Raw genomic sequence first — 25,612 nt, forward strand, 5'->3', positions numbered from 1 at the left:
CTAATATATATATATATATTGCTTATTTGATCCTGCCATAAAAATTTCCACTAAGAAGTAATATAAATAAAAATACTATAAACTAAGTTAATAAACCATTTTAAATACTATCTTTAGATTATCTATTCCCGATAAAACCTACTATAATTTAAGATTCATCATTCAAATTATCTTGATTAATTTCGTTAAGATCTATTATTAAAATAATTAAATTAGACGAGAAATTATTAATAAAATAATAAATTACTTCAAAAACTTATTTACCTAATTCACTAAATTGAACATCAAAGCATTCTGAAACTATAAATTAAACAATAACGTAATGTTAAAATAAAATATACGGTAAATTTATGATTACAAATTATTAATGATTATACTAACTTATATTTTCTGGTACTGATGGGGCATCATCTATATATTATTGAAAAAATTAATTATTGTTAAAACTTGAATAAGATCTTTTCATAATTAAAATTGAAGATTTACCTGAATTAACTTGAAATGATGATAAATCTGATGAATTTACCGGTTCTGGAAGATTTTTAAAATTTAAAAGTCTACTTGTATAGATTGCTTGAGGATGAGTTTTAATACTTTCAGACTTATTTTCATTTGATCTGTTTTTCAGTGATTTTTCACTAATTTCTCTATTATATTCCCTCATTTGAGAATGAATTTCATTATTATTGAATTTCATATATTCTTCATGCCATTTACTTAATATTTGATACAATTCTTTAGCAGATGGTCTATTTTCTGCTTTGGCATCCCAACATTTTATAATTAAATCTACAAGAAATTTTGGAATATCTTCAGAAATTTTTGGTCTAAGTCCTTTACATATTTTAATAGCTAAAATATGATCATGAGGAATATCATTAAAAGGAATTTCTTCAGAAAGGTACTCATTCATAACTATTCCAAATGAATAAATATCAGCAGCTTTTGTATATTGATATCCACGTAAAATTTCTGGTGCCATATAAGGTAATACTCCATAAACTCCTTCTTTTTTATCTTTATTATTTGCTGGTTGACACATTCCTAAATCACTTATATGCATAATCCCACTATACAATATATTGCCTGAATGAAGGTCTTTATGGACTTTTTCAGCATTATGGACACTTAACAGTCCATCTGCAATATTTGACAATCTACGAAGTTTTATATTATCAAAGTTATTCAAATAAAAATTTCTTAAATTTCCATCTTCACAATATTTTAAAACCATCATATAATCTTTGGTATTTGGATCTTGAGTTATTCCATAGCAGTTAAGAATAAAATGAACATAAATATGAAGATAAGATTTGACCTAATAATTAATATTTTAAAAAAACAATTTAGTAAGAATTACAAATATAATGCACAATAAATCAATTTTTTTTATTTAATTACCTCATTTAAAAAATTTGTACCAATTTCAGAAGAATTATCCAGACATTTTAGCGCAATTTTACAATTTATTTCTCTTTTCCATTTTTGATTTTCAATATCCCAATATTGAATAGGTCCTTCAGGCCATTTAGCAGAATAAATTTTACCAAAGCCTCCTCTGGTAATATAAGTGACATTTTGTAATTTTTCAAAAGGTATCCATTCAAGACATTTTAAATAATATACAGCATTAAGTTGTGAATATTGTATTAATTCATCTATATCTTTATTTCCACTATTCCAATTTATAAAATTTTCTTCAAATCTTTTTGCATTACAAGGTTGACACCATCTCCATCCTGTGCCAGGTTCATTACATTCTCCACATATTCCATATACTTCTTTTCTTTTTTCTATTTCGTCTATATAGATTATTTTATCATCAATCTCTTCTGATTTGGAAGCCGAATCAATAGAAGAAACTGTAACATGAGTCTAAATGAATGGTTAAAATATATTGGTTACTTATTTAAATCATATTATTTATAATAAACTATAAATTATAAAGTGAAATTGCACTTACATGATATATTCTCCAATCAGAGTTTTTCCATAAATTTTTTGGCTTTTCTTCGGATAGTTTATTCAAAATTTCCATGCTGAATATCTTTTTTAACAATTCTATAACTGTCAATTACGAAATAAATATGTTAACTACAGTAATTTTAGTTGTACGGTATGTGTAATGTTAATTTTCTTTATACAAGATACGAAATTTAATAAACCAAGTTTAGTGAACGTAAAAGTTATTTAGTACGCAAAAATATGCATGTATCATGCACATCTGAGCTACAATCCATACCAATCAGAATCAACAATTTGTCAGCCACACATTTTTATCCTAATCGAATCATAGTGAAACTATTTGGATCGTCAAAATATTATGAATGGCTAAATTTTCATTTTGATACGAGTGAGATTTTTTTTTATTAGATTATACATTTTACAAATTGTAGAATATGACAATTGGTATCATATTTTTAATTTCATAAACTTTTATTAGTAGATAATAGTATGGTAGTATTCCATATTAAAAGTTTAATATGTACCAACCAGTATTTGTAATCACAAAAGTAACTTTGTGCTATTGAAACATTTTCAGTTGTACATGTAATGGTTTTGTAATAAAAAATTTATTTAAACATTAATTTAGGGAAAAATATAAATAGTTAATAATAAAATATGTATAAAGTTGTCCAAATTATTGTGGATACAATTTTTCAAGAAAAAAAGTCTGAAAATTTTGAAGTGCAATTTATTTAGATGTTTTGTAAAAAAGTTTCTTCATTTAATACTTTAATTTAAGAAATAAAAAACATAAAAATAAATTGAGAAATAAATTAATTTTTGCATATTTTAACCGCAAAAAAATTTGAATGGAGAAAATCACATTATGTAAGCGTAAAAAAATAATGAAAATGGAAATAAGTTTCGTAATATGTAAGGCGCAACTAACTGATAATTTTTTAATTAATTTGATTTGTAATTCACGTAATTTATACAGTATAAATTACAGTATGTTATTTATCGCGTATCTTTCTATGATGAAAAAGTGAGTGAAATTAAAATTAATATCTTAAAACAAAAGTATTATTTAACTAATTAATTTTTTTTTGTTTTGTTTTTAATCCTCTCCTAATTTCTCCTCTCTTTTTTCATATCAATTTATACAATTCAACAAATGAGTTATAAACTTACAAATAATAGTAGATTTAATAGGTTGATGTCAATAAATCACTTCCATTCGCATGAATGACAGGACGTTATGCAGATATTAATGATTTAGATAAAGCGAATTCAATTTCGTAGGATTTTGAGTAAATATGGATGATGTATAGAATGGTTATGTTTCGCCGAAGGGATATTTCGTCAAATAGAAATTTCGATGAATAGACATTTATTCGAATCCTTTCTCCGAATTATCCATTTAACCGAAATCTATTTCACCGAATAGGACATTCTTCCGAAAATGTTAGCGATTGACATAACAATAATGTTTTTAGTAACAAAACTTTCGGTAATAACATTTAAAATTTTCGGCGAAACGGCTTCGGCAAAAAGTCCTTCAGCGAAATGTCCCTTCGTTCGGTAAAATACTTCGACAAAAGTCAGGATACCGTAATATGGAATTATTTTATATGGATCATATTATGTGAAATCATATAAGAATTGTTAGTGTACTTCTGATATGAAATGGATAGTTTCCATTTTATGACGTGTTGAATCACTCAAAAAAAATTTTTTTTAACGAAAATTTTAAACTTTAATAGTTATGTTTGGCAATTTCTACATTAGTATAATTATGGTAGTATTAGTAATTTGTCATGCCGTTAAAATTAATTAACTCACTATCAATAATCATTATTTTTTTTCAGAGCAATAGAACCGAAAACAAAACACTCAAACGCACCAATGACGAGTAGAATTACCTTAACGAATTCAACAATAAAAGATGGTAAATGAAAGATAATGAATCTTTAATAGGAGGAGGTGGTTAACAACTGCTTATATCCCATTAACTTCGCCATTTGTTACTTCAACTCCATTCAACTCCACCAGTAACAAGCACAAACACGACCACAGCCACAATAACATCAACAAATACCAATAATATTGATTATTTTGATCATTCTAATTCAAACGGATTGAATTTAGCTGCAATGAATTCAATGAAAAATAATATATTATAAATAAGTCTAATATTTAAATAAATCATAATGAAATGATACGTATAAAAGGTTGAATCTTTATCAAGATCTAGCACATAAATTTTAACATTCATTAATATTAGAGAAAATTTAAATCCTGAAGAAGGTAATTCAATATATCCAACCTTTTTAATGCCAAAAAATGAATTTTTAGATTCTCGTGACATAAAATTTTAAAAATGACCCGGCCGGCCGGCATTTTTTTTTATATTTGTAAAATTTTTTTATATGTAAAATTTTTTTACGGCCAATAACTTAAATCATGTGATAAAAATTTTTTACTATAAAAAAAAAATTCCCATTTTTCGAAAAACTGACCCGGCCGGGTCACGAGAATCTAAATTTTTTTTTTACCCGGCCTAATAGAAGTTCTTTTAAAAGGTCTATATTCAAATGATGAAATAGCCGTACCGTTTTTAGTATATATTAGTATCACCATCAAGATAAATGTTATAATAAGATGTATTTGTTATTTTAGAATAAATTTTAGTGGATTTGAAGAAGAAAATTTATTAAGAACATTAAGAACATTACATTGGATATTAATACAAATTGTATAATAATTATGATGATATGTTTTTTATATTATAGAAATTGTATATTAAAACAATCCTTTTGGTTATCTTTAACAAGAGAAAGAGTTTATTTAAGACCTATCTGATTTAAGAACTAACTATTCTACAATCGTAGTCCGATTTATGTAAGTGAAAAAAAAACCATTGGAAATTCGTGATTAATAAGGCGCAGTAACTATGTATTGTAGTTCACGTGATTCATTTATTTTAGGTACTATGACAGAAAGCAATTCAATATTTTAAATAAAAATTTTGTTCGTTCGATTTAATAATATTGTGAAAAATCCAGATGCTTTGTATTTTTGCTACTTACTATTTTTTAAATTAACCCAAAACAAATAAGAAAATTTACCTTTGAATTTTTAAGCGCTTTATATTAATTTGTTTATTCTTTAATACGTATATTATAAAGATTATACGAAATAACTTTAGATTTATGAATAAATCTTCCTAATCCACTTATATAAGTTGCATGTACTGTATATTGTTCGCATAATCATTAAAAATACAACTTGCACATTGTATCCCGATCAGTTTATCGATTTTGATTTCGTAAAAAATAAACAAGTATTTTTATGAAAAATGAGATTCAAAACCGAACGTTTAAATAATAATCAAAAAATGTATTTAAAAAATAATATAATATGATTTTATAATTTATATTCGTAATAACATAATAATTTAATTTATTATTCGTAATCAAGTTTTTTCTCATGTACCTGAAAGTTTTCAAATATATTTAATTACTAACCTTCATAATATTAAAGGATATTTTTTCGCAAAGTTTATTATTTTATTAATGTTCAATTTTTTCTTTTCTTTTTCTTTTTTTTTAATATTAAATAATAATTTATTTTTCAAGCGCAACAACATTGTCCCAAAGGATACGTTTTTAAAAATAACATTTGTAGTAAAAAAAAAAACAAGTATTTGGGTAATTGAATAAAAAAATATCAGTAATTTTATTGTTAAGCACTATCTTTTTAATTATTTCCTTTTTAATTATTTTTCATTTTACAAATATAAATTTCATATTTTTTAACAGGAGAAATTTTTTAAAACCAGCAAAGACAAAGGCAACAAAGACCATAAAGGCCACTGACTTTGAATCACGAAATTATTATTAATTTAATAAAAAAATTATTTTTTTTTTTTGGTATTTTATTGTTAACGAAAGTTGAAATGGAAATTTGGAGTTTCTTAAAATTCTAGATTCATATTCTCCGTTTCAGTGGTTTTAAGTAAATTATCCAATTATAATAAGAGCTTCTGTCTAAAATTCTATTTCTAGAAATTTCCAAATCTTTTACAACATGGAATACAAGCATGGTCAACAAAAAGTTATCCAAATAGTCGTTGTTTAAATTTAGTATAATGAATAAAAAGTTATCAACATACAATAAAATTTCCATTAATTGTCATTATTGTTAAAGGAACGTTTCTTATTCTATGTTATTTATTCTCAAATGTAGAATTATGTTATAATTATTAACATTTTTAATTTTAGAATAGTCGTACGTTTATTTTAAAAGAACAAAAAATCTTCTAGTGAATTCTAATACTCTTTTATAAAATTTTCTTTGGTATATTTTATATGCGGTGATAAATTTAATAAGATGAACTGATGAAGTATAAAATCACAAAGTTAATTATTGCGTCACGTCTCAGAATTTTAATTATGTTTTAAGGATCAAATCTTAATTGAATAACAAATCGAATTTAAATAAATTTGGCGAGAAATTTAGATTTTTAATTATGCTGAATTATTTATTTCTTAGCGTTCATGTTATTATTATTAGTAACTTCTTATAATATTTTGTTTATACAGTAGTGGAAACTCCCAACTCCCACTAAGATATGTAAAAACTATGGTATAGATAAATACATAAATAAAGTTAAAAACTTATATATAAAATATAGTACAAATGGACGTAATTTTCCATTAATATATGAAATATAAACAATCATATTAAATGTTTCGTTATGTTTTATAAAACAGTTAACGATTTAATGACTATTCTTTATATAAATATTTATTTACCTTAAATAATCATATTTCTAAATTAAATATTAATACAAAAATAAATTCAATCAAGAGTTAAAAAGTATAATTTACACCAATAATAAATTAATTTCACAATAATTACAAAAGATTCGTGACTAACGAATGATCGTGTGGTAATTAATAGGATTTTTTACCATGATTATTCCGATAATTGTTTTTGAGCCCAAAATCTAACATGAACACACTCAGCTCTAGTTTGTTTAAATTCTTCAGTTAAATTTTTCACCATATTATTGAATTCTTCTTCAGAAATTCCCAATTCTTTACTTATAACTTGAATTGCCAATTTTGATTTAAAATAAGCAATAGACATATCTTGCCAAACTAAACCAATTTTACCTCCATTTGGTCCCGTAATAAAATCTTTTTCAATTCGATGAACTTTTCCTATATTTGGTTGTAATTCAAATTTTGAATCTAGATTATACATCAATTTAACATCAATACCTTGTTTTGAATACATTAACCAAACTATAATCAATTATATTTTAAATTAATAACTTATAATACATATAATACATTAAAATAAGATTAAAAGCAATGAATATAATTACTTGCATCCGTTAATTTACGAAAAATTGGACCTTCGCCAACATAACCATTACGTCTACCAGCTACTTCAATATATCCACCTGGTTTCGTTACTCTAAAAAAAGATATACAGATCAGTATACTTAATTTTACAAAGTAAAACACGTCTCATGTATTGTGAATAATATTTTTTTTTTAAAAAAAAGTAAAAGAAATACCTAATTAACTCAGAAAGAACGAAATCCCATTGGTTTGATGTAAAAACAAAGCTCATAAATTCTACATGTGTAAAATCAAATTCGTCATCATTAAATGATAATCGATCTGTTACATCGGCTTTGATGAATTCAAGATTATATGGTTTTATCTATCAAATTTTATAGAAAAAAAAGGATTAAAATTTCGAGTTTTCTTCATATAAAATAAAATAAAAATTTATAAATCTTATTACCTCTTGTGGATATATTGGTTTAATATCAACTCCATAAAAATAAGAATTTTTATATTTGGTTGATAATTCTAATAACCACGTAGCAGCCCCACACCTTAAAAAAATATATATATTGTCATTCAAATAAATATATGTATCATGAAAATGACACTTGAAAGGTTATCACTTACCCAATATCTAAAACCTTACACCCTTGAATTAATTTATCCTCAACTGGGGAAGAAAAACTACTTTGAAATATACATGCTCTAAGAAAATGATATATATGTGATCTATCAATAGCGTCGATGCTAGTCGATAAATAAAAATCCATTAACTTTTCATTTCTTTCTTGGTCTGATTCTATTTGGTCAAATTCTGGTATTTTTTTTATTGATGGCTGTTTATATTTTATATGTGATTTGATATTACCCATGATTTTAGTTTAGATGAAATAATCGCATAAAAGATTTTTTTTATTAAATAAAGTTTTAGAAATTAAGGGGTTTTTTTCACCTATTTATATGAATTTTAATGATTTACCATGCATCGACGGGTTTAATTTGTCATTTTATGGATCATATAATAATTTGTCAACGCCAAAAAGCCATATGTACGTTTTGTGTTACCAAACCTACATATTTAAGCAGTTGTAAAGTTAATTCGAGCTTTATCAAACAATTTCTTGTCATGCCACGTGAGTAATGATTATATGATATTTACTACTTTAAGAAATTTACAATCTTAAAATTTAGCAACAAACACAACATCCATTGTAAAAAATGTCACGTACATATGTTTTAATATAGGATGCAATGAACCTTCTATTGTAGTTCATTCATTATTACTAAAAAAAAAAGAATGTTTTCATTTTAATTTAGAAATAACGAGATTGTGTGATATTTTCAAAAATTTTAATTTGTCAAAATATTTTGTTATTTTAATGTTCCTTTACATTCTCATGTGCTTATTAAGAAAATATTTGTTTTTATGTTATCCGGTATTGATTTATTGATTTTTATGAAAAAATCTTTTTTTAATAAACAAAAAAAATTTCCGATTGGACAGATTTATATTTTTAATTCATTTTATCGATACACATACTATGACTATTAGATGACGATTTATTTATTATTATTTATAGGGTGAAATTACCATGGTTAGAAAATCGATCTGTTGAACAACGTTACCATCATTTTTATCCCGATTTTTCCATCGGAGATCCAATATTTTCCCGTAGATTACATGATTACATCTTTTTTTTTGATTACGTAAAATAACGTAGTAACCATTAAATTATCTTTGATTTTAGGTTTGATTTATTATTTTCATAACAAAAAAGAATTGCAGGAATCTGGACCCATTTTTTTTAATGACAATTATTACAATTATTATCATTAAAAATTTCCATATAAAACAATTTAAGAATGAAATTTTATAATATTTGACTTGATTTTATAGTTTGTATTACTAATTATTAAAAGAAATACAATATGCATTATATTTACAATAAGAATTTTTTTTTACGTAAGTACTTTGTCATCATCTTGAAATAAACAATACTGTTATATTTTATTAATAGTATTTTCTAAAAAGTAATAAATATTTTTTTTATTTTATTTTAATTTATAGAATTGGGGTATATTTTTTTTTTAAACGATATACTGTATATAAATAATATGATATAATTGGGTAAAATTACATTTCTAATTTTAGGTATACAAAATTTTTTTTAAAATCAATAAATATGTATTAAAAATATTAAAATTAGAAACAAGGGGTTAAGTTGATCTATCGAAGAATTTTGCGTATCATTAATTTACACCAATTGAAGATAAATTAAATTATTAAAAAATTTTTGGATTTGAAAAATGATTGGATTTCATTAAATATATAAATATTTGTTATTTTTATAATTCATGTGTCGGACCATAAGCGGATAAAAACAATATAACTACGTAATACAAGTTTCTCAACAAATATTTCTGAGAAAGGTATATTTTTTACGTTAATATTAAAAGTAAAAAATTTATCTTATGTTAGAAAATTTGAAATTTTTTTTTTTTTAATAAAATAAAATTAAATAAGGTAACAAACCCAAAAAATCATGCGAAGAAATATATTTTGTATATCAAATCTCCGAAGAGATATGATGGAACGGTCTAGACTAATGTTAATCAGCAAATATATTGTCACGTTCACTCGACATGTGACATTTGCACGATATAATGATTGTTACTCTATGTATACTAATTATAATTAATTTATAATCTTCCCAAAAAAGAAATATGTGTGACCTTGACTTAAATGTTTAAATCACATTAACGAAAGTTCATCGAGAATAATTAATATTTCGATTAATTAAGTAATATTAATTGTTTCTTTAAATTTTAAATTAGAATTACGAAAAATTTTTTTAATGAAATTACCCTTAAATTTATTCAACTATAATAATAATATTTATGCTTGTATCAAAAACGTTTTGTTGGTATTATCAAAGTGCAAGAGGTTTGCAAGAAGGCCAGATATGAATTCATTCTTGCAGGGATTGACTATCGTAGGCCCTTACATCAAGATTTATAAGCATTGGAAGAATTTTTATTTTTATACTTGGATATATTGTATTATAACGCAAAATGTTATTTGTGAATTACATAGTCAATAGCATGAAATCATTGAATTGCAGATGCTATCTTATTTTATTTATTAAGAAATATTACAATTAATAAATATTTCGCTATTATTAATACATTTGCAATAAGTTATTTATTTCAAAAATGTAAACATTGTTATTAAAAGGTCGTGGTTGTTATTGTCGTTATTGTTGTTATTTAGACAATTGTGCCGTCCATCCTGTGTATTTGAACAAAGACTAAATATAACTTATTAGTAAATAGAGCTGTTTTATGAACTTTCTAACTAAGACGTATTCAGATACTTATTTTTTCGTCGATTATTTTTTTTATTAACATCACGCTCCTAAATTTCATTTTATTTTTTTTTCGCTTATTGTCCAGAGTAAAGCGAAGGACTATATATGTCTACGCACTATGATGATCTATGGAAATAACGTGTAAATTTTCAATCACGTGAGTTTCTCTGTCCAGGAATTCCAAGGCGTTATGCTGCTAATCAGCAGAAAATTACCGGAATTCCAAGGCGTTATGCTGCTAATTAGTAGAATATCGCTAAATCTTTATTTATTATACCTCGCTCCGGACTTACAACGGTTCCCGTTTCCTAGTTTTAAAATATTATTATTATAATCGTTAAAAAAAAGTAATATGTGAAAAAATGACCGACAGTTGCATATGATTGGAAAAATAACCAAATCAGGTTAGGTGAGATAATACAATATTTGATATTATTAATTTAGAATTACATCATGCCATAAAGAAAAAACTGATCGACATTGGCACATCTCGCACATCCTGTTTTTTTTTGTTACGAGTATAATATAAATAGAATGATGATCTATTGATCTTTCAATTAGCAAAAAAAAAAAAAAGAGAACCACAAAAGAAGTCGTTAAATAGTTTAAACACTACTTTTATCAAACCAGATAAGCCTACATAAATTTTATACTACAATATTGCTTGAATTATATTCTTTGAAAATGCTGTCCAGAATTTTCTTGATAATAATTATCATTTTACTTTCAACCGTTAATTTTATCTATTTATAATTAGTAAGATACTGTATACTGTATATATAACAACCTTTCAATAACTTTTTATTTTGAAGATTAAAATAATTTATAAATTCATATCTAATCTCCTAATACTGATAAATTTAGTCAGTAACGTTACTGTCGTGTTTGTGTGCTGAAACATGTTTTAAAATCTATTTTAAACATTAGGCTTAATTTAGACATTATTTATACAATAAAAAAAACCTAAATATAATGGTAATGTCACTCTACCAATTGATTCACCATCCTAAAAAAGAAGAGGGCGGTCATTAATAATGAATTGAAAAAAGCGCATAAAATATAAATATGCAAACACAATATAACGGAATGAATCAAAATCGAATAAGTCTTGATTGACCGGAAATATAATATCAGTCTCAGTATTGCTCATCTTGTTTTTTAAAAATGAAATTATTTTTTAAGCAAATTACTACTATATCAGAAGAAACTATTGACGATTGGCGTTGAAGATTTGTTTTGTTCTACATAATTCTAATCTAAGAGTATTAGTTAACTTCGTTTCAAGGCCATAGAATGACTTGCAAGTTAATGAACGTGTGCAAGGTTTATCAATAAGTTACCTCGCATTGTATGCCCAAATCAATTCCTAGTTTGAAAAAATAAAAGTATTTTTTAAATTTCCAATTAAAATAATTAAAATTTAAAAAAGCTAAATACTTCCATTTCTCGCAACTTTTATTACGTCTTGTAACTTTCTTTTCCCTCTTCAAATTTTTGTTTTTTCTCAGGAAATGTTTCAGCAGCTGTTGGATAATTAGGCCTTTTTTTCTAAAATATTTCAAAAAGAGTAAAAAGATAAAATACAGTACGTATATAATTATTTTCACGCAGTTAGAAAATTTAATTTGAATGATAACAAACATACGAGTTTTCTCATTTTTGACTGTAAATAGAAATAAATTAAAAATTTTAAAATTAAAATTTTTCAAACATTATACTGTACTTTGTCTTTATCTCATTTCATTTTATTTCATAGAATATCAGATATACTTTAACGAATATGATATGATTTTATATGTTCTGATTTATCTGATAAAGAAAGTAATAGTGAAAATAAATGTATAAAAAACTCTCTAAAAAGAAAATGAAACCATTTTTGTCTAATACATATTTAAGCCTTTAGTGTACAGTTGACCTCACACCCAGATATAATCACACCCTCCTTATAAGCATATTTATGTTAACCCCAAGTTACTAATAAACTTATTAAAAAACCCCTCTTTAGTCATGTACACCATATAGTATTTTTATAATCACACCATATTTTTTGGTCCCAAGGGTGTATCTATATGATTAACCATTTTTGGTATTTACTGGAAAAACAATAAAATCTTTTTCTCGAAACATTTAAAATAAAATACATAAATTTCAATATACTTACAGTAAATCTTGTGATTATGAAAAGAAAAAAAAGTATCAAAAAAGTTTATATTAACTTAATATGGTGTTCAGGTAAAACAATTAATTTATATTAAAGCATTCTCATCTTTTAAACGAAAATTAGAATAAAAGTTGGTTGACATATTTTAAGAAAGAGCAATTTGATCTTTCCTTCAGGTTTCAGTTCTTGTAGAAAGGCAGGTGTTTTTTACTTTTTGATTCTTTTTTGGTTTCCTTTCCGTTATCTTTGCTGATTATATTTTCTCTTCTTTTTTTTAGATTTTTGGTAAGACCGGTGTTTCTCTTTTTCATTTTTACGTGGTTTCTTCATTCTAATTTTATCCTTCCTTTAGGTTCGTTCTTGGTTCCTTGTGGCTCTTCGTAAAAGGCAGGTGTTATATATCTTTTTTTTTTGTTTTTTTTTCGTTCATTCTCCTTTGCTAATTTCATCCACTTTTTATTTAGGTATTCAATTCTTTGCAGTTTTTTATAGGTGAGCAATGGCTTAGAATCATTCTTTTTGCTTCTTTCATTCTTCATTCCTTGCTAATTTCATTCTTCTTTCCTTTAGGTTTTCAGTTCTTGCTGCTCTTCGCGAAAAGGTATATATTTAGAAAAGTTTTTTTGCTTTTTTTTTCTAATTTCATCCTTTTTTCTTCAGGTATTCTGTTCTTTCCGAGCAAGAAAATTTCATAATGCAGAACAATTTGGGGAAGATAGAGATAAAGGGAAGTTTAAGGCGGATGACAAATCAGTAAAAAAATAGTGGAAGTTATAAATGATTTGAGATCAGGAAATCAATCAACTCCTACGCAACAAAGTATCAATATGGGATCGGAGGAGAGAGTCACAAGAACAGTCTTAGGTATATGTAAAGGATAAGATAATATGATTAATGAAGAAGGTAAACTGAGGGAAGATAAATTAATATTTTTTCTTTTATTTTACGTGTATTATTGTTTGTAGTTTAAAAGGTTAATAGATTAGTTAGGTTAATAGTTTTAAATTAGACTTAGGTGAAATCCACAAAAAGTAGGGAATTAAAATAAAAAAAATAAAACTAAAATAAAATAAAGATAAATTTTACAATTAAGTTGCGAAGTTGTTGCCGCAGTTTTTTTTTTTTTTTATTTCAGTAGAGAGAAGAAATTTACATATAATTTTTATAGAAGCAAACACTACGAATAGCGAAACTAACTATAGTGACGTATAACATTCCATATTTTTAACAGAACCTTCTCTCCCAATTAAGAACTACTCCAACAATAAAACTACACTATTGCTGAAGCTAGAAACATAGAAACAAAATAAAAAAAAATAAAAAATAACGCACTGGGGAAGGGAATATGACCAAAATAGGAATAATAAAAAGGGGGGAAGGAAAAAAAGCTAAAGCTAAAAAAAAATCTTAAGGACCGCACTACATCTACCTACTATTACAACTATACTACTCCTTTAAATTCACCCAATGACATCTAATGCTCCTACCGGGTCGGATTCAGTCAGGTTTGGAGAATATATCTGACTCGACCCGGCAAAAATAGAAATGATCCAATTTTAACCTGACCCGAGTATATTTAATTCGAATAACCCGGGTTAAACCCGAAATTTTAGTAATTTTCATTGCTGTATGCTTAGTAATATATCAAAAATATTTTTTCAAACGTAATTTTTTCAATAACGCAAGGTAATTGATCTAAAAGATGATCATATAGGTCACACAACTTTTTATTATTAAAACTAAAGCTAAGCACGAATTTAAAGATATCTTCAATTCCTGTTTATTTATTGCTTTATATTTGAACTATAAAATCGAAATTGTATCACTTGCTTTAACAGAAATTTGACTATATTTTATGTCTGCATGCTCTAATTGTATCTGCTTTAAGACTACATCTTTTTGCAGCTATCAAATCGGTTCCACCGGCAAATACTTTTTCTACTGGAATGCTGGTTGCTTTATTAATTATCAAAATCAACTTATTAGCTAATGTAATATTAATAATTAATAATAACAATTCATATACATATCTGTAATTGCAAGGTGTCTCTAGCAATTTTTGCTATACTACCTCATTCATCTAACAAATTATATAAAATTAATCAATATTAACGTGTACTAATCAATATGTGATTAGTGATTTTAATGATCATTCGGGTCTAATTCGAGTCAAAACCTGAGTCAAGGAAATGAATAACCTGACCCGACGGGTCAGGTCATGCGGGTCATAGGTTATTAAAATTGTTAGTACCAACCCGATTTAAAATTCACTTAGGTTGAATTATCCAGGTTAGACCTGAATTTTGCGGAGCACTAATGACATCAACGTGGGAACCTATAATTGAATTAAAGAAAAAAGCTGCATGAAGTTAGTATCTTGTCGTACATGTATCAGAGGCACTTCATTTTTCTATTCTAAGGATTTTGCTTGAAATATAGGAGAGGAGATTCAGTATTAATTTCAATAAAGACCTCGTATCGTCATTCATTTTCGTGTGCTGCTTGGATTTATCATGGGATTTATTCGAAGAGGTAGATCCCTTAGGTTCTGCCTTCTTCCCTTTAAGGGATTTCAAGTTTTTCTTTTTGTCCTTATTGGACTTGGTACGTTTAGTATGGGGAGGATGTAATTCGGTCATTTTCCAAGTCTGTGGAACTTCCATGGCTGCATGTAGGTCTTTCTGAGACTCAAAATACATAATCACTTTTCTTTGTCCTTTATCCATAATGTGAGTACAAGATTTTGCTTTAAGTTTCTTTAGCACAGCTTTGCAAGTATTTAGACCAAGATAACCCTGCACGAAGTCACCAAAAGTTTGCCCTTTGTAGTAATTTTTAAAATCGCATTCAGGGGTATCTGATGGGATAGTTATTTTAGCTTGGAAGCATTCATGTTCTTTACGTCTTTAAGTTTCCAATGTTCCAGATACCAACGCATGCTCACATCATCTAATTTTTGCCACCAAATTCTCATAACAAAATTGGTGTCGATGAGTGGGCGGAGTATTATTTTAGTCCAAACAGATTGGTACTTATGCCATGGCTTGAAAGAAATTTTTAGCCCCATGATGAGAGTTTATTCAGGATTACATCGTGTGACCAGGCCATTGGTATATCGTATATCATGATAGTTCGCACTTGACCTTGTCGTGAATCATGTACAATGTTATTGTTGAGTGTTAATCTTGTGACCTTACTCTTTTTATTTTTCTCTTCCAATTGTGTTATGTCATTCGGAGAAGCAGTACCAATAGAAGTAGTTGTAGATGATGTGCTTTGTATAGATCTGAGATTACCTTCCTGATTTGGTTGAGAAGCGGCGATATTCGGTTGTTGCCGCAGTATATTTTTATTTTAAAAAAACTTTTCAAAATTAAGCATTATGTGATCGTAAGAAAAATTCAGATGAATTTTTCTTAATTTACAATTATAAGTTGCCACAGAAGCTTATATAGTATATAAAAAATAATTAACAATTTACCAAGATACAACTATGTGATAAATGCTAATAATTTACCATAAAAATACATTTTTTTAAATACTAAGCTAATTTGAATTTTTATATTTTATCCATACTTTTAAACACATAACTTTTCAAATTGTTTCTGGATCTAAGCTGCATCATCTTTGTGTAATGAGATCTGTGCCATTGGAAAATACTTATTCAACTGGAACACTTGTACCTATTTAAAATAGCAAATTAATAATTATATTGTAAATTATTATTAAATAATTAAAGTTAAAATATACCAGGAATTGCTAAAAAATCTCTAGCTACTTTTGACAAATTTGAAAATTTATTTTCATGAATCTATAAAAAAATTAAAAATTTAATATTTGATATAAACTTCCAAATAACTGATATAATAAATAATATCATGTATTTGTTATTTACCTTCCAAAATGCTAAAATATCCATGTCAAAATTTGCCAGTGGTTTATTAAGATATGCTTCAATTTCATAAGAATAAGAAGTTTTTTGCTTCTTAAACATATGAGCTGCAAGAGAATTTTGATTAATATTTTGATTATTATTTTCATTATCTTCGTGCTTATATTTGGTTACCCATAATTCTTTATATTATTACATATAAAATCAAATTAGTCTTCTTCAAATTTATTATCAATTATAAGTATATATGAATCTTAACAGAATGGATTGGTAAGTTTTGAAGTTTCACTTCACTTTCAAAACTTTTTTTAAAATTTTTTTAAATTAATTTTTTTATTAATACTTTTTTTATCTTTTTATTTTTATTGTCAGGTTGTACTTCCTGGACAAAGTTTTGAAGAATAACTTCAAAACTTTTTAATATAAAAATTGTAAGTTTCGTTGCAAAGCCTACTGTCTTTTTTTTCATTTTCTTTAACAGTTGTTACTTTTAATAATAGAAAAATTTAGCTAATATTTACATCAGGAAATTTGTTTAGGCGTAATTTAGTGTAATATTTCGAAGGTGGTGTAAAATTTCGAAATATTACACTAAAAACGTAATATTACAAAAGTTTACGCTCTTAAATTTGAATAATTATAGTAATTTAAGAATATCTCGCTATTCACTGATCCAATCAAGACGATCTATAGCTCATTGGAATCAGCTCATCAAGACGGATCGAATGGTAGTAAAATCGCATTTCTACAGTTGATAGAACGCTCTATAGTATGCAGTAAAGTTTTAAATTAATAGAAAATCATCTATCGAACATAAAGATACGATTTTACTACCATTCGATTCGTCTTGATGAGCTGATTCCAATGAGCTATAGATCGTCTTGATTGGATCAGTAGATAGCGAGATATTCTTAAATTACTATAATTATTCAAATTTAAGAGCGTAAACTTTTGTAATATTACGTTTTTAGTGTAATATTTCGAAATTTTACATCACCTTCGAAATATTACACTAAATTACGCCTAAACAAATTTCCTGATGTAGTAGACTTAGTATATAGATTGTTATAGTGTATTTTAATAAAATAAATTCAATAATATTTAACATTGTCATATTAACATAATTTATATAAATTTGATATAATGTTTATTGTCTTTAAAATAATGTACATCGTTAATGTACATTAAAATTAAGTAATGCACATTGAATGTTGTGACATCAATTGTACATTAATATGAAGCCTGAAAGAAAATTTGAAATTCTTTGTGAAGCTTTGAACCAGATTAAGTATTTTAACAATTGTCTTTTATTACTTGTTCATTTATATTATTTGGATAGATTTTTGGAAAAAGAGACTGAGTTTAGTATGCAGCACAGTTACTTATTACTTTGTGTGACAGTTAACTGCATATTACAGACCCTCTGCTACTAGGATTTTTTATATTTTTGAAATTCCAGGAGCTAGACAAATTATGAGAACTACGAAAACCAACATAACATTGTTAAGAGAACTTAACATTCAAGAATATCAAGGTTTAGTTCTACGAGCTTCAGAAATTTTCAATAGAGTTAAATATTCAGGAGAGAATGATGTCATGTGATTATTATGTGCCACTCCGAAATTGATCAATATTGCAAATGTTTAACATGATTAACATGTTGAACATAATTAATATGTTGAACATGATTAATATGTCCAACCTAATTAACATGTTGAACATGATCATATTGAACATGCTAGTTATATTATAGTAGATATATTAAATATGTTGAATTTATTAGTATATGTATAATTTATTATAAATATAGGTCAAATTTCTTGTAGTAATGTTAGGGAATAAATAAAGTTTTTATTTAAAGATAAATTGATAATTTTTATCAAGTGAAATCCTTTATTCGTGTTTAGAAGTATATGCCAACGTATAGTGCTATACAACACATCTAATTGGATAATTTTGATATAATATATTATTGAGTATATTATTTGTCTATACACTACATAAACCTTCTGCTACCTAACCACATAAATTGCTTAATAATTTTAAACGTAAAGAACTGATATAACAGTAAATCACATGATACATAAGGCTTTTTCCGATATTAAAAAATGAATAAAATAAATTGGCAGATTTATCACTAAATAATATTTAATACATCTAAGAAATATCTTAGATTAATTTTCACTACTAATTCTCAATGTTATTTACCACCTATTCACTACCTATTTACCACCTATTTAATAGCATTTTACAACTTCGTAAAGATACCATGTCATTATATGTTGGTTAGAAAATTTGAGTGAGTGTAATCATTAATAATTATTGTAATTATAAATTTACTGTAATCATTTATTTTAACATTACGTTAATGTTCAATTTATATTTCAGAACATTTTGGTGTTCAGTTCAGTGAATCAGGTAAAATAAGTAATTTATTATTTTATTAATAATTTCTCATCTAAGTGATTCATTTTATAAATTTATTATTAGTTTTTTTATCTGAATAAATATTTAAATGAAATGCTTTTTTTCTCTAAGACTTATCTTTAATTATTTTGAGGTAGGATTTAGAAAAAATCATATATTTTTTTTCATTGAAACAGAACCTGCAATAGTATTCGCCAGTAACCATCCAGAAAAATATTAGTTCATTTATCATCTTAAAAATTTTTTTTTTATTTCTTTATAAGTTTAATAGTATAAAAAATTTTACATTATTTATTTTTGATTTTATACATTGAAAATGGTTTTATATACTTGTTATTATTTTGATAATTTATATTTAATAATTGAAAGTTATAAATAAAAAAGAATTATTTAAAAAAACATATTCCTTATTTAAATTACAAAGAAATATTTACTACTCTAGTTTTAGCAAATAATTATTAAAAAGAATACAATATTTAATATTTGGATAAAATATAAAAAAAGGAATTATTTAAATTACATACTAAGAATCTTGTAGAATATTTTACTAGTATTCTAACCTTAGTGTTTAAATAAATCCAAAAAGAATAAAATAAAGAACAATCTTTGTTGAATGTATGACATCAAGTATAAAAACTATAAATCTTTTTTTAAAAACATAAACAATTAGTTAATTTTCATATGTTTTAATATATAAATAATTAAACAAATAAAGTTAATTAATTTTCAAGATTAATCTTTTTATATATCATAGCACATACCTAATGATCCCAAATCTTTAATTACACAATCATTCAAATCTGAATGACTTGCATGATATGCTTGTGAATCTTCAAAAATATCATTCAATGTTTTACTAGTAAAATCAAGTAAGCGACTTGTATAACATGCTTTGGGATGAGATTTAGTAGCAAGATTGTTATGTACAATTGGTGCATTTATAAATTCCATAATGTTGCTTTTTATTTCCCCACTGACATCATAAATTTCATAAGAACGGAAAATCCATTTTTCAATAATTTTTAATACTTCTTTAGAAGATGGTCTTTTTAATGGATCCTCATTCCAACATTTTTTCATTAAATCTACATAACATTGTGGAGTATTTTCAATAATTTTAGGACGTTCACCTTTACAAATACTTAAACTAAGTTGAATATCATGTGCTCTATCATTAAATGGTGATACTCCAGATGTAAGTTCCCACATAATCATAGAAAAACTATATATATCACTAGCTGAAGTATAAGATTTGCCTCTTAAAACTTCAGGAGCCATGAATGGTATAACACCATAAATATCATACTTACTCAATAACGATTTTACAGGTTGACATAATCCTAAATCACTAATATAAATTTTATCCTTATTCTCATCATTATGATTTAAAATATTGCCATCATGAAAATCACAATGAATAAGATTCTTTCCATGCATCTCACTAAGTCCAGAAATAATTTCGTACAACATATATAATTTTTGATTCCAATTATTTTCAACTATTCTTGTTAAATTTTCTCTTAAATTACCCTTATTTGCATAATCCATTACTACCATATATTTTGAAGTGTTTGGATCTTTTGTAAATCCATAAAAATATATAATATCATTCGAACTTAAAACACTTGTATGATATTCCCACTATAAAAAATAATAATAATTTATTAATATAAATAAATCTTAATTTAAATTAAAAATAGAAAATAATATACTATCATACTTCTTTTAAAAATTCATTTAAATTTTCATTTAAGTTCTTATGGCATTTAAGAACTACTTCTTTATCTTTATTATTCTTTGACCAAGTAGCTTTATATACAGTACCGAATCCCCCTTCATTAAGATATTCAATGTCTTTAAATTTGTCATAAGGAATCCATTTTAATCCATTTTTAAGAACAAAATCATCTATAGTTGCATTTTCACTTTTTCCAAATCTATAAATTTAAATAGTTAAAATTATATTATTGCTTGTATTATAATTACACTAAAATAAATTATTACTTACTCTAAAATTTAAATAAGAATTTAATGTAATATAAATCTTAGTTTTTGGATAAATAAATATAATAGCCTATAATTTACAACTTACCAACTAAAGTAACAGTTATTTTTTAAATGAAAAAATTCAGTTAACAAATAAAATTATATTAAATATACACTAGAAATATAAATATCTTACAAGCTATATCATAAATAATTTTTAAATAAAGAAAGTTAATTTAAATTATATGCAAAAATTAAATAAATAAGTAATAATAGACTTAAATAAAAAACTTACTTTCTATATTATTTAATAATAATTTTTTATATAAAGAAATTAGTTAGTTTAAATTATATGTAAATATTATATAAATAAATAATAATAGAATTAAATAAATAACTTACTCTCTATATCATTTAATAATTTTTTAAATAAAGAATTTAATTGGTTTAAATTATATGTAAATATCATATAAGTAAGTAATAATAGAATTAAATAAATAACTTACTCCCTACATTATTAATAATTTTTTAAATAAAGAAATTGGTTAGTTTAAATTATATGTAAATATCATATAAATAAGTAATAATAGAGTTAAATAAATAACTTATAACTTACGATCTATTAAATAAGAAATTAGTTAATTTAAATTATATGTAAATATTATAACAATAAGTAATAAATAAATAACTTTGACTTACTAACTAAAATAAATTACAAAACAAATTTTTAAATAAAGAAATTAGTTTGAATTATATATAAATATTATAAAATAATAAAAATAAATAAATAACTGATGACTTACCAGCTAAAATAAATCACAAAATAATTTTTTATATAAAGAAAATAATTAGTTTAAATTATATGTAAATAAGTTATGATAGAATTAAATAAATAACTTATAACTTACGATCTATTAAATAAAGAAATTAATTAGTTTAAATTATGTAAATATTATATAAATAAATAATAATAGAATTAAATAACTTATAACTTACCAACTAAAATAAATTACAAAATAATTTTTTAAATAAAGAAATTAGTTATTTTAAATAATATGTAAATAAATAATAATAGAATTAAATAAATAACTTACACCCTATATTATATTAGTTAGTAGTTTAAATAACATGTAAATATTATATAAATAAATAATAATAGAATTAAATAAATAACTTATAACTTACGATCTATTAAATAAAGAAATTAATTAGTTTAAATTATATGCAAATATTATATAAATAAGTATTAATAGAATTAAATAAATAACTTATAAGTTATAACTTACCAACTAAAATAAATTACAAAATAATTTTTTAAATAAAGAAATTAATTAGTTTAAATTATATGTAATTATTATACAAATAAATAATAATAGAATTACTAAATAAATGCTTACGCCCTAGTATATTATTAAATAATTTTTTAAATAAAGAATTTGGTTAGTTTAAATTATATGTAAATAAGTAATGATAGAATTAAATAAATAACATATAACTTACAAACTTAAAGAAATTGCAAGATAATTTTTTGAATAAAGAATTTAGTTAGTTTAAATTATATGCAAATATTATATAAATAAATAATAATAGAATTAAATAACTCATAACTTACCAACTTAAAGAAATTACAAAATAATTTTAAATAAAGGATTTAGTTATTTTAAATTATGTGTAAATATTATATAAATAAGTAATAATAGAATTAAATAAATAACTTACGCCCTATATTATTAAATAATTTTTTAAATAAAGAATTTAGTTAGTCCAAATTATTTGTAAATATCATATAAATAAGTTAATGATAGAATTAATTAAATAACTTATGATTTACCAACTAAAAGAAATTACAAAATAAATAAAGAATTTAATTAGTTTAAATTATATGTAAATATTATAGAAATAAGTAATAATAGAATTAGTAAATAACTTATAACTTACAAACTAGAAGAAATTACAAAATAATTTTTTAAATAAAGAATTCAGTTAGCTTAAATTATACATAAATATTATATAAATAAGTAATAATAGATTTAAATAAACAACTTATAACTTACCAACTAAAAGAAATTACAAAATAATTTTTAAATAAAGAATATAGTTAGTATAAAATATATGCATAAATAAGTAATAATAGAATTAAATAATAACTTATAACTTACGATCTATTTAAATAAAGGATTTAATTAGTTCAAACTTCAAATTATATATAAATATAAATATTATATAAATAGAATTAAATAATAACTTATAACTTACAAACTAGAAGAATTACAGAATAATTTTTTAAATAAAGAAATTAGTTAGTTTAAATTATATGTAAATATATAAGTAATAATTTGTCCCCAGCTATGCTTCGGATATCTTTAGTTAGGTATATTGTAATGCAAGGTATGTCTGTTCGCACGCATGATTAACCAATAAAATGTATTATTGATTGATATCACGTGATCAGTTTTTGGTGATGACCCTGACGTGTGATTTTAAATGAATGCTTCAGACATTACAACAGATTGTACTGTAGTGTTGTTAAGTACAAGTCAAAACTGAACCAAACCAAACTGGACCAATGGGTCAACTCAGTTTAACTTGAAGATTTTAAGTCACAGTCCAGTACAGTTCGACTTGACTTGTCAAGTTGATAGGGTCAAACCGATGGGTTGATGGGTCAATAGGCAAGTTGATGGAACAAATATTAATGACCCATCAGTTCGACTTGGAGGTCCAAATCAATCAGTTTGATTTGACTTTAACTCCAAATTAGACCGAACTGGACTATTCACAACACTAAATAATAGAATTAAATAATAGCTTATAGCTTACCAACTAAAAGAAATTTCAAAATAATTTTTAAATAGAGAATTTTGTTAGTTTAAATTATATGTAAATATTATATAAATGAGTAATAATAGAATTAAATAAATAACTTACACCCTATATTATTAAATAATTTTTTAAATAAAGGATTTAATTAGTTTAAATTATATATAAATATTATATAGATAAGTAAGAATAGAGTTAGATAAATACTTACGTCCTAGTATATTATTAAATAAAGAATTTAATTAGTTTAAATTATACGTAAATATTATATAAATAAGTAATAATAGAATTAAATAAATAACATATAACTTACCAACTAAAAGAAATTACAATATAATTATTAAATAAAGAATTTAGTTTAAATTATATGTAAATATTATATAAGTAAAGTAATAATAGAATTAAATAAATAACTTACGCCCTTTATTATTAAATAATTTTTTAAATAATTAGTTAGTTTAAATTATATGTAATTATTATATAAATAAGTAATAATAGAATTAAATAAATAACTTACACCCTATATTATTAAATAATTTTTTAAATAAAAAATTTAATTAGTAGTTTAAATTATATGTAAATATTATATAAATAAGAGTTAGCTAAATCACTTACGTCCTATATTATTAAATAAATTTTTAATTAGTTTAAATTATATGTAAATATTATATAAATAAGTAATAATAGAATTAAATCAATAACTTATAACCTACCAACTAAAAGAAATTACAAAATAATTTTTTAAATAAAGAATTTAGTTAGTTTAAATTAAATGTTAATATTATATAAATAAGTAATAATAGAATTAAATAAATAACTTACACCCTATATTATTAAATAATTTTTAAATAAAGAATTTAATTAGTTTAAATTATATGTAAATATTATATAAATAAGTAATAATAGAATTAAATAAATAACTTACACTCTATATTATTGAAATAATTTTTTGAATAGAGAATTTAGTTAGTTTAAATTATATATAAATATTAATAGAATTTAAATACTAAATAACTAATAACTTACCAACTAAATGAAATTACAAAATTAATTTTTAAATAAAGAATTTAGTTAGTTTAAATTATATATAAATATTATATAAATAAATGATAATAAAATTTAAAAATAGCTTACGCCCTATATTATTAAAATAATTTTTAAATAAAGAATTTAGTTAGTTAAAATTATATGTAAACATTATATAAATAAGTAACTTATAACTTACAAACTAAAAGAAATTATAAATTAATTTTTAAATAAAGAATTTAGTTAGTTTAAATATTATATAAATAAGTAATAATAGAATTAAATAAAAAACTTACGCCCTATATTATCAAATAATTTTTTAAATGAAGAATTTAGTTAATTTAAATTATATGTAAATATTATATAAATAAGTAATAATAGATTAAATAAATAACTTACGCCCTATATTATCAAATAATTTTTTAAATAAAATATAAAATATATATGAATATTATATAAATTTGCAATAATAGAATTAAATAAATAACTTACTCCCTGTATTATTAAATAATTTTTTAAATAAAGAATTTAGTTAGTTTAAATTATATGTAAACATTTATAAATAAGTAATAATAGAATTAAATAAATAACTTATAACTTACGATCTGTTTAAATAAAG

The 25,612-nt window shown here is 23.5% G+C and overlaps 3 protein-coding genes across 3 annotated transcripts; all 3 read right to left on the reverse strand.

Annotated features, from left to right (window-relative positions):
• Positions 1-148: 148 nt before the first annotated feature.
• On the reverse strand, positions 149-2,038 carry OCT59_020289 (uncharacterized protein; the record flags this gene model as incomplete). Its single annotated transcript, XM_066149092.1, has 7 exons — positions 149-192; positions 265-300; positions 382-411; positions 487-827; positions 1,134-1,318; positions 1,402-1,875; positions 1,964-2,038. The coding sequence occupies 7 exons, from the start codon at positions 2,036-2,038 to the stop codon at positions 149-151; spliced, it is 1,185 nt and encodes a 394-aa protein (XP_065990039.1).
• Positions 2,039-6,927: 4,889 nt separating this feature from the next.
• On the reverse strand, positions 6,928-8,234 carry OCT59_020290 (uncharacterized protein; the record flags this gene model as incomplete). The annotated part of the gene is made up of 5 exons (XM_066149093.1): positions 7,941-8,234; positions 7,771-7,864; positions 7,538-7,686; positions 7,343-7,434; positions 6,928-7,259 (listed from the first exon to the last, which is right to left on the reverse strand). The coding sequence occupies exons 1-5, from the start codon at positions 8,183-8,185 to the stop codon at positions 6,928-6,930; spliced, it is 912 nt and encodes a 303-aa protein (XP_065990040.1). The 5' UTR covers positions 8,186-8,234.
• Positions 8,235-19,902: 11,668 nt separating this feature from the next.
• OCT59_020291 (uncharacterized protein) lies at positions 19,903-21,616 on the reverse strand (the record flags this gene model as incomplete). Its single annotated transcript, XM_066149094.1, has 5 exons — positions 19,903-20,246; positions 20,691-20,802; positions 20,882-21,098; positions 21,247-21,256; positions 21,550-21,616. 5 exons carry the CDS (start codon positions 21,614-21,616, stop codon positions 19,903-19,905), a joined length of 750 nt encoding a protein of 249 aa, XP_065990041.1.
• Between the last annotated feature and the right edge of the window lie 3,996 nt (positions 21,617-25,612).

This window comes from Rhizophagus irregularis, chromosome 3, assembly GCF_026210795.1.
Source record: "Rhizophagus irregularis chromosome 3, complete sequence".
Taxonomy (NCBI): domain Eukaryota; kingdom Fungi; phylum Glomeromycota; class Glomeromycetes; order Glomerales; family Glomeraceae; genus Rhizophagus; species Rhizophagus irregularis.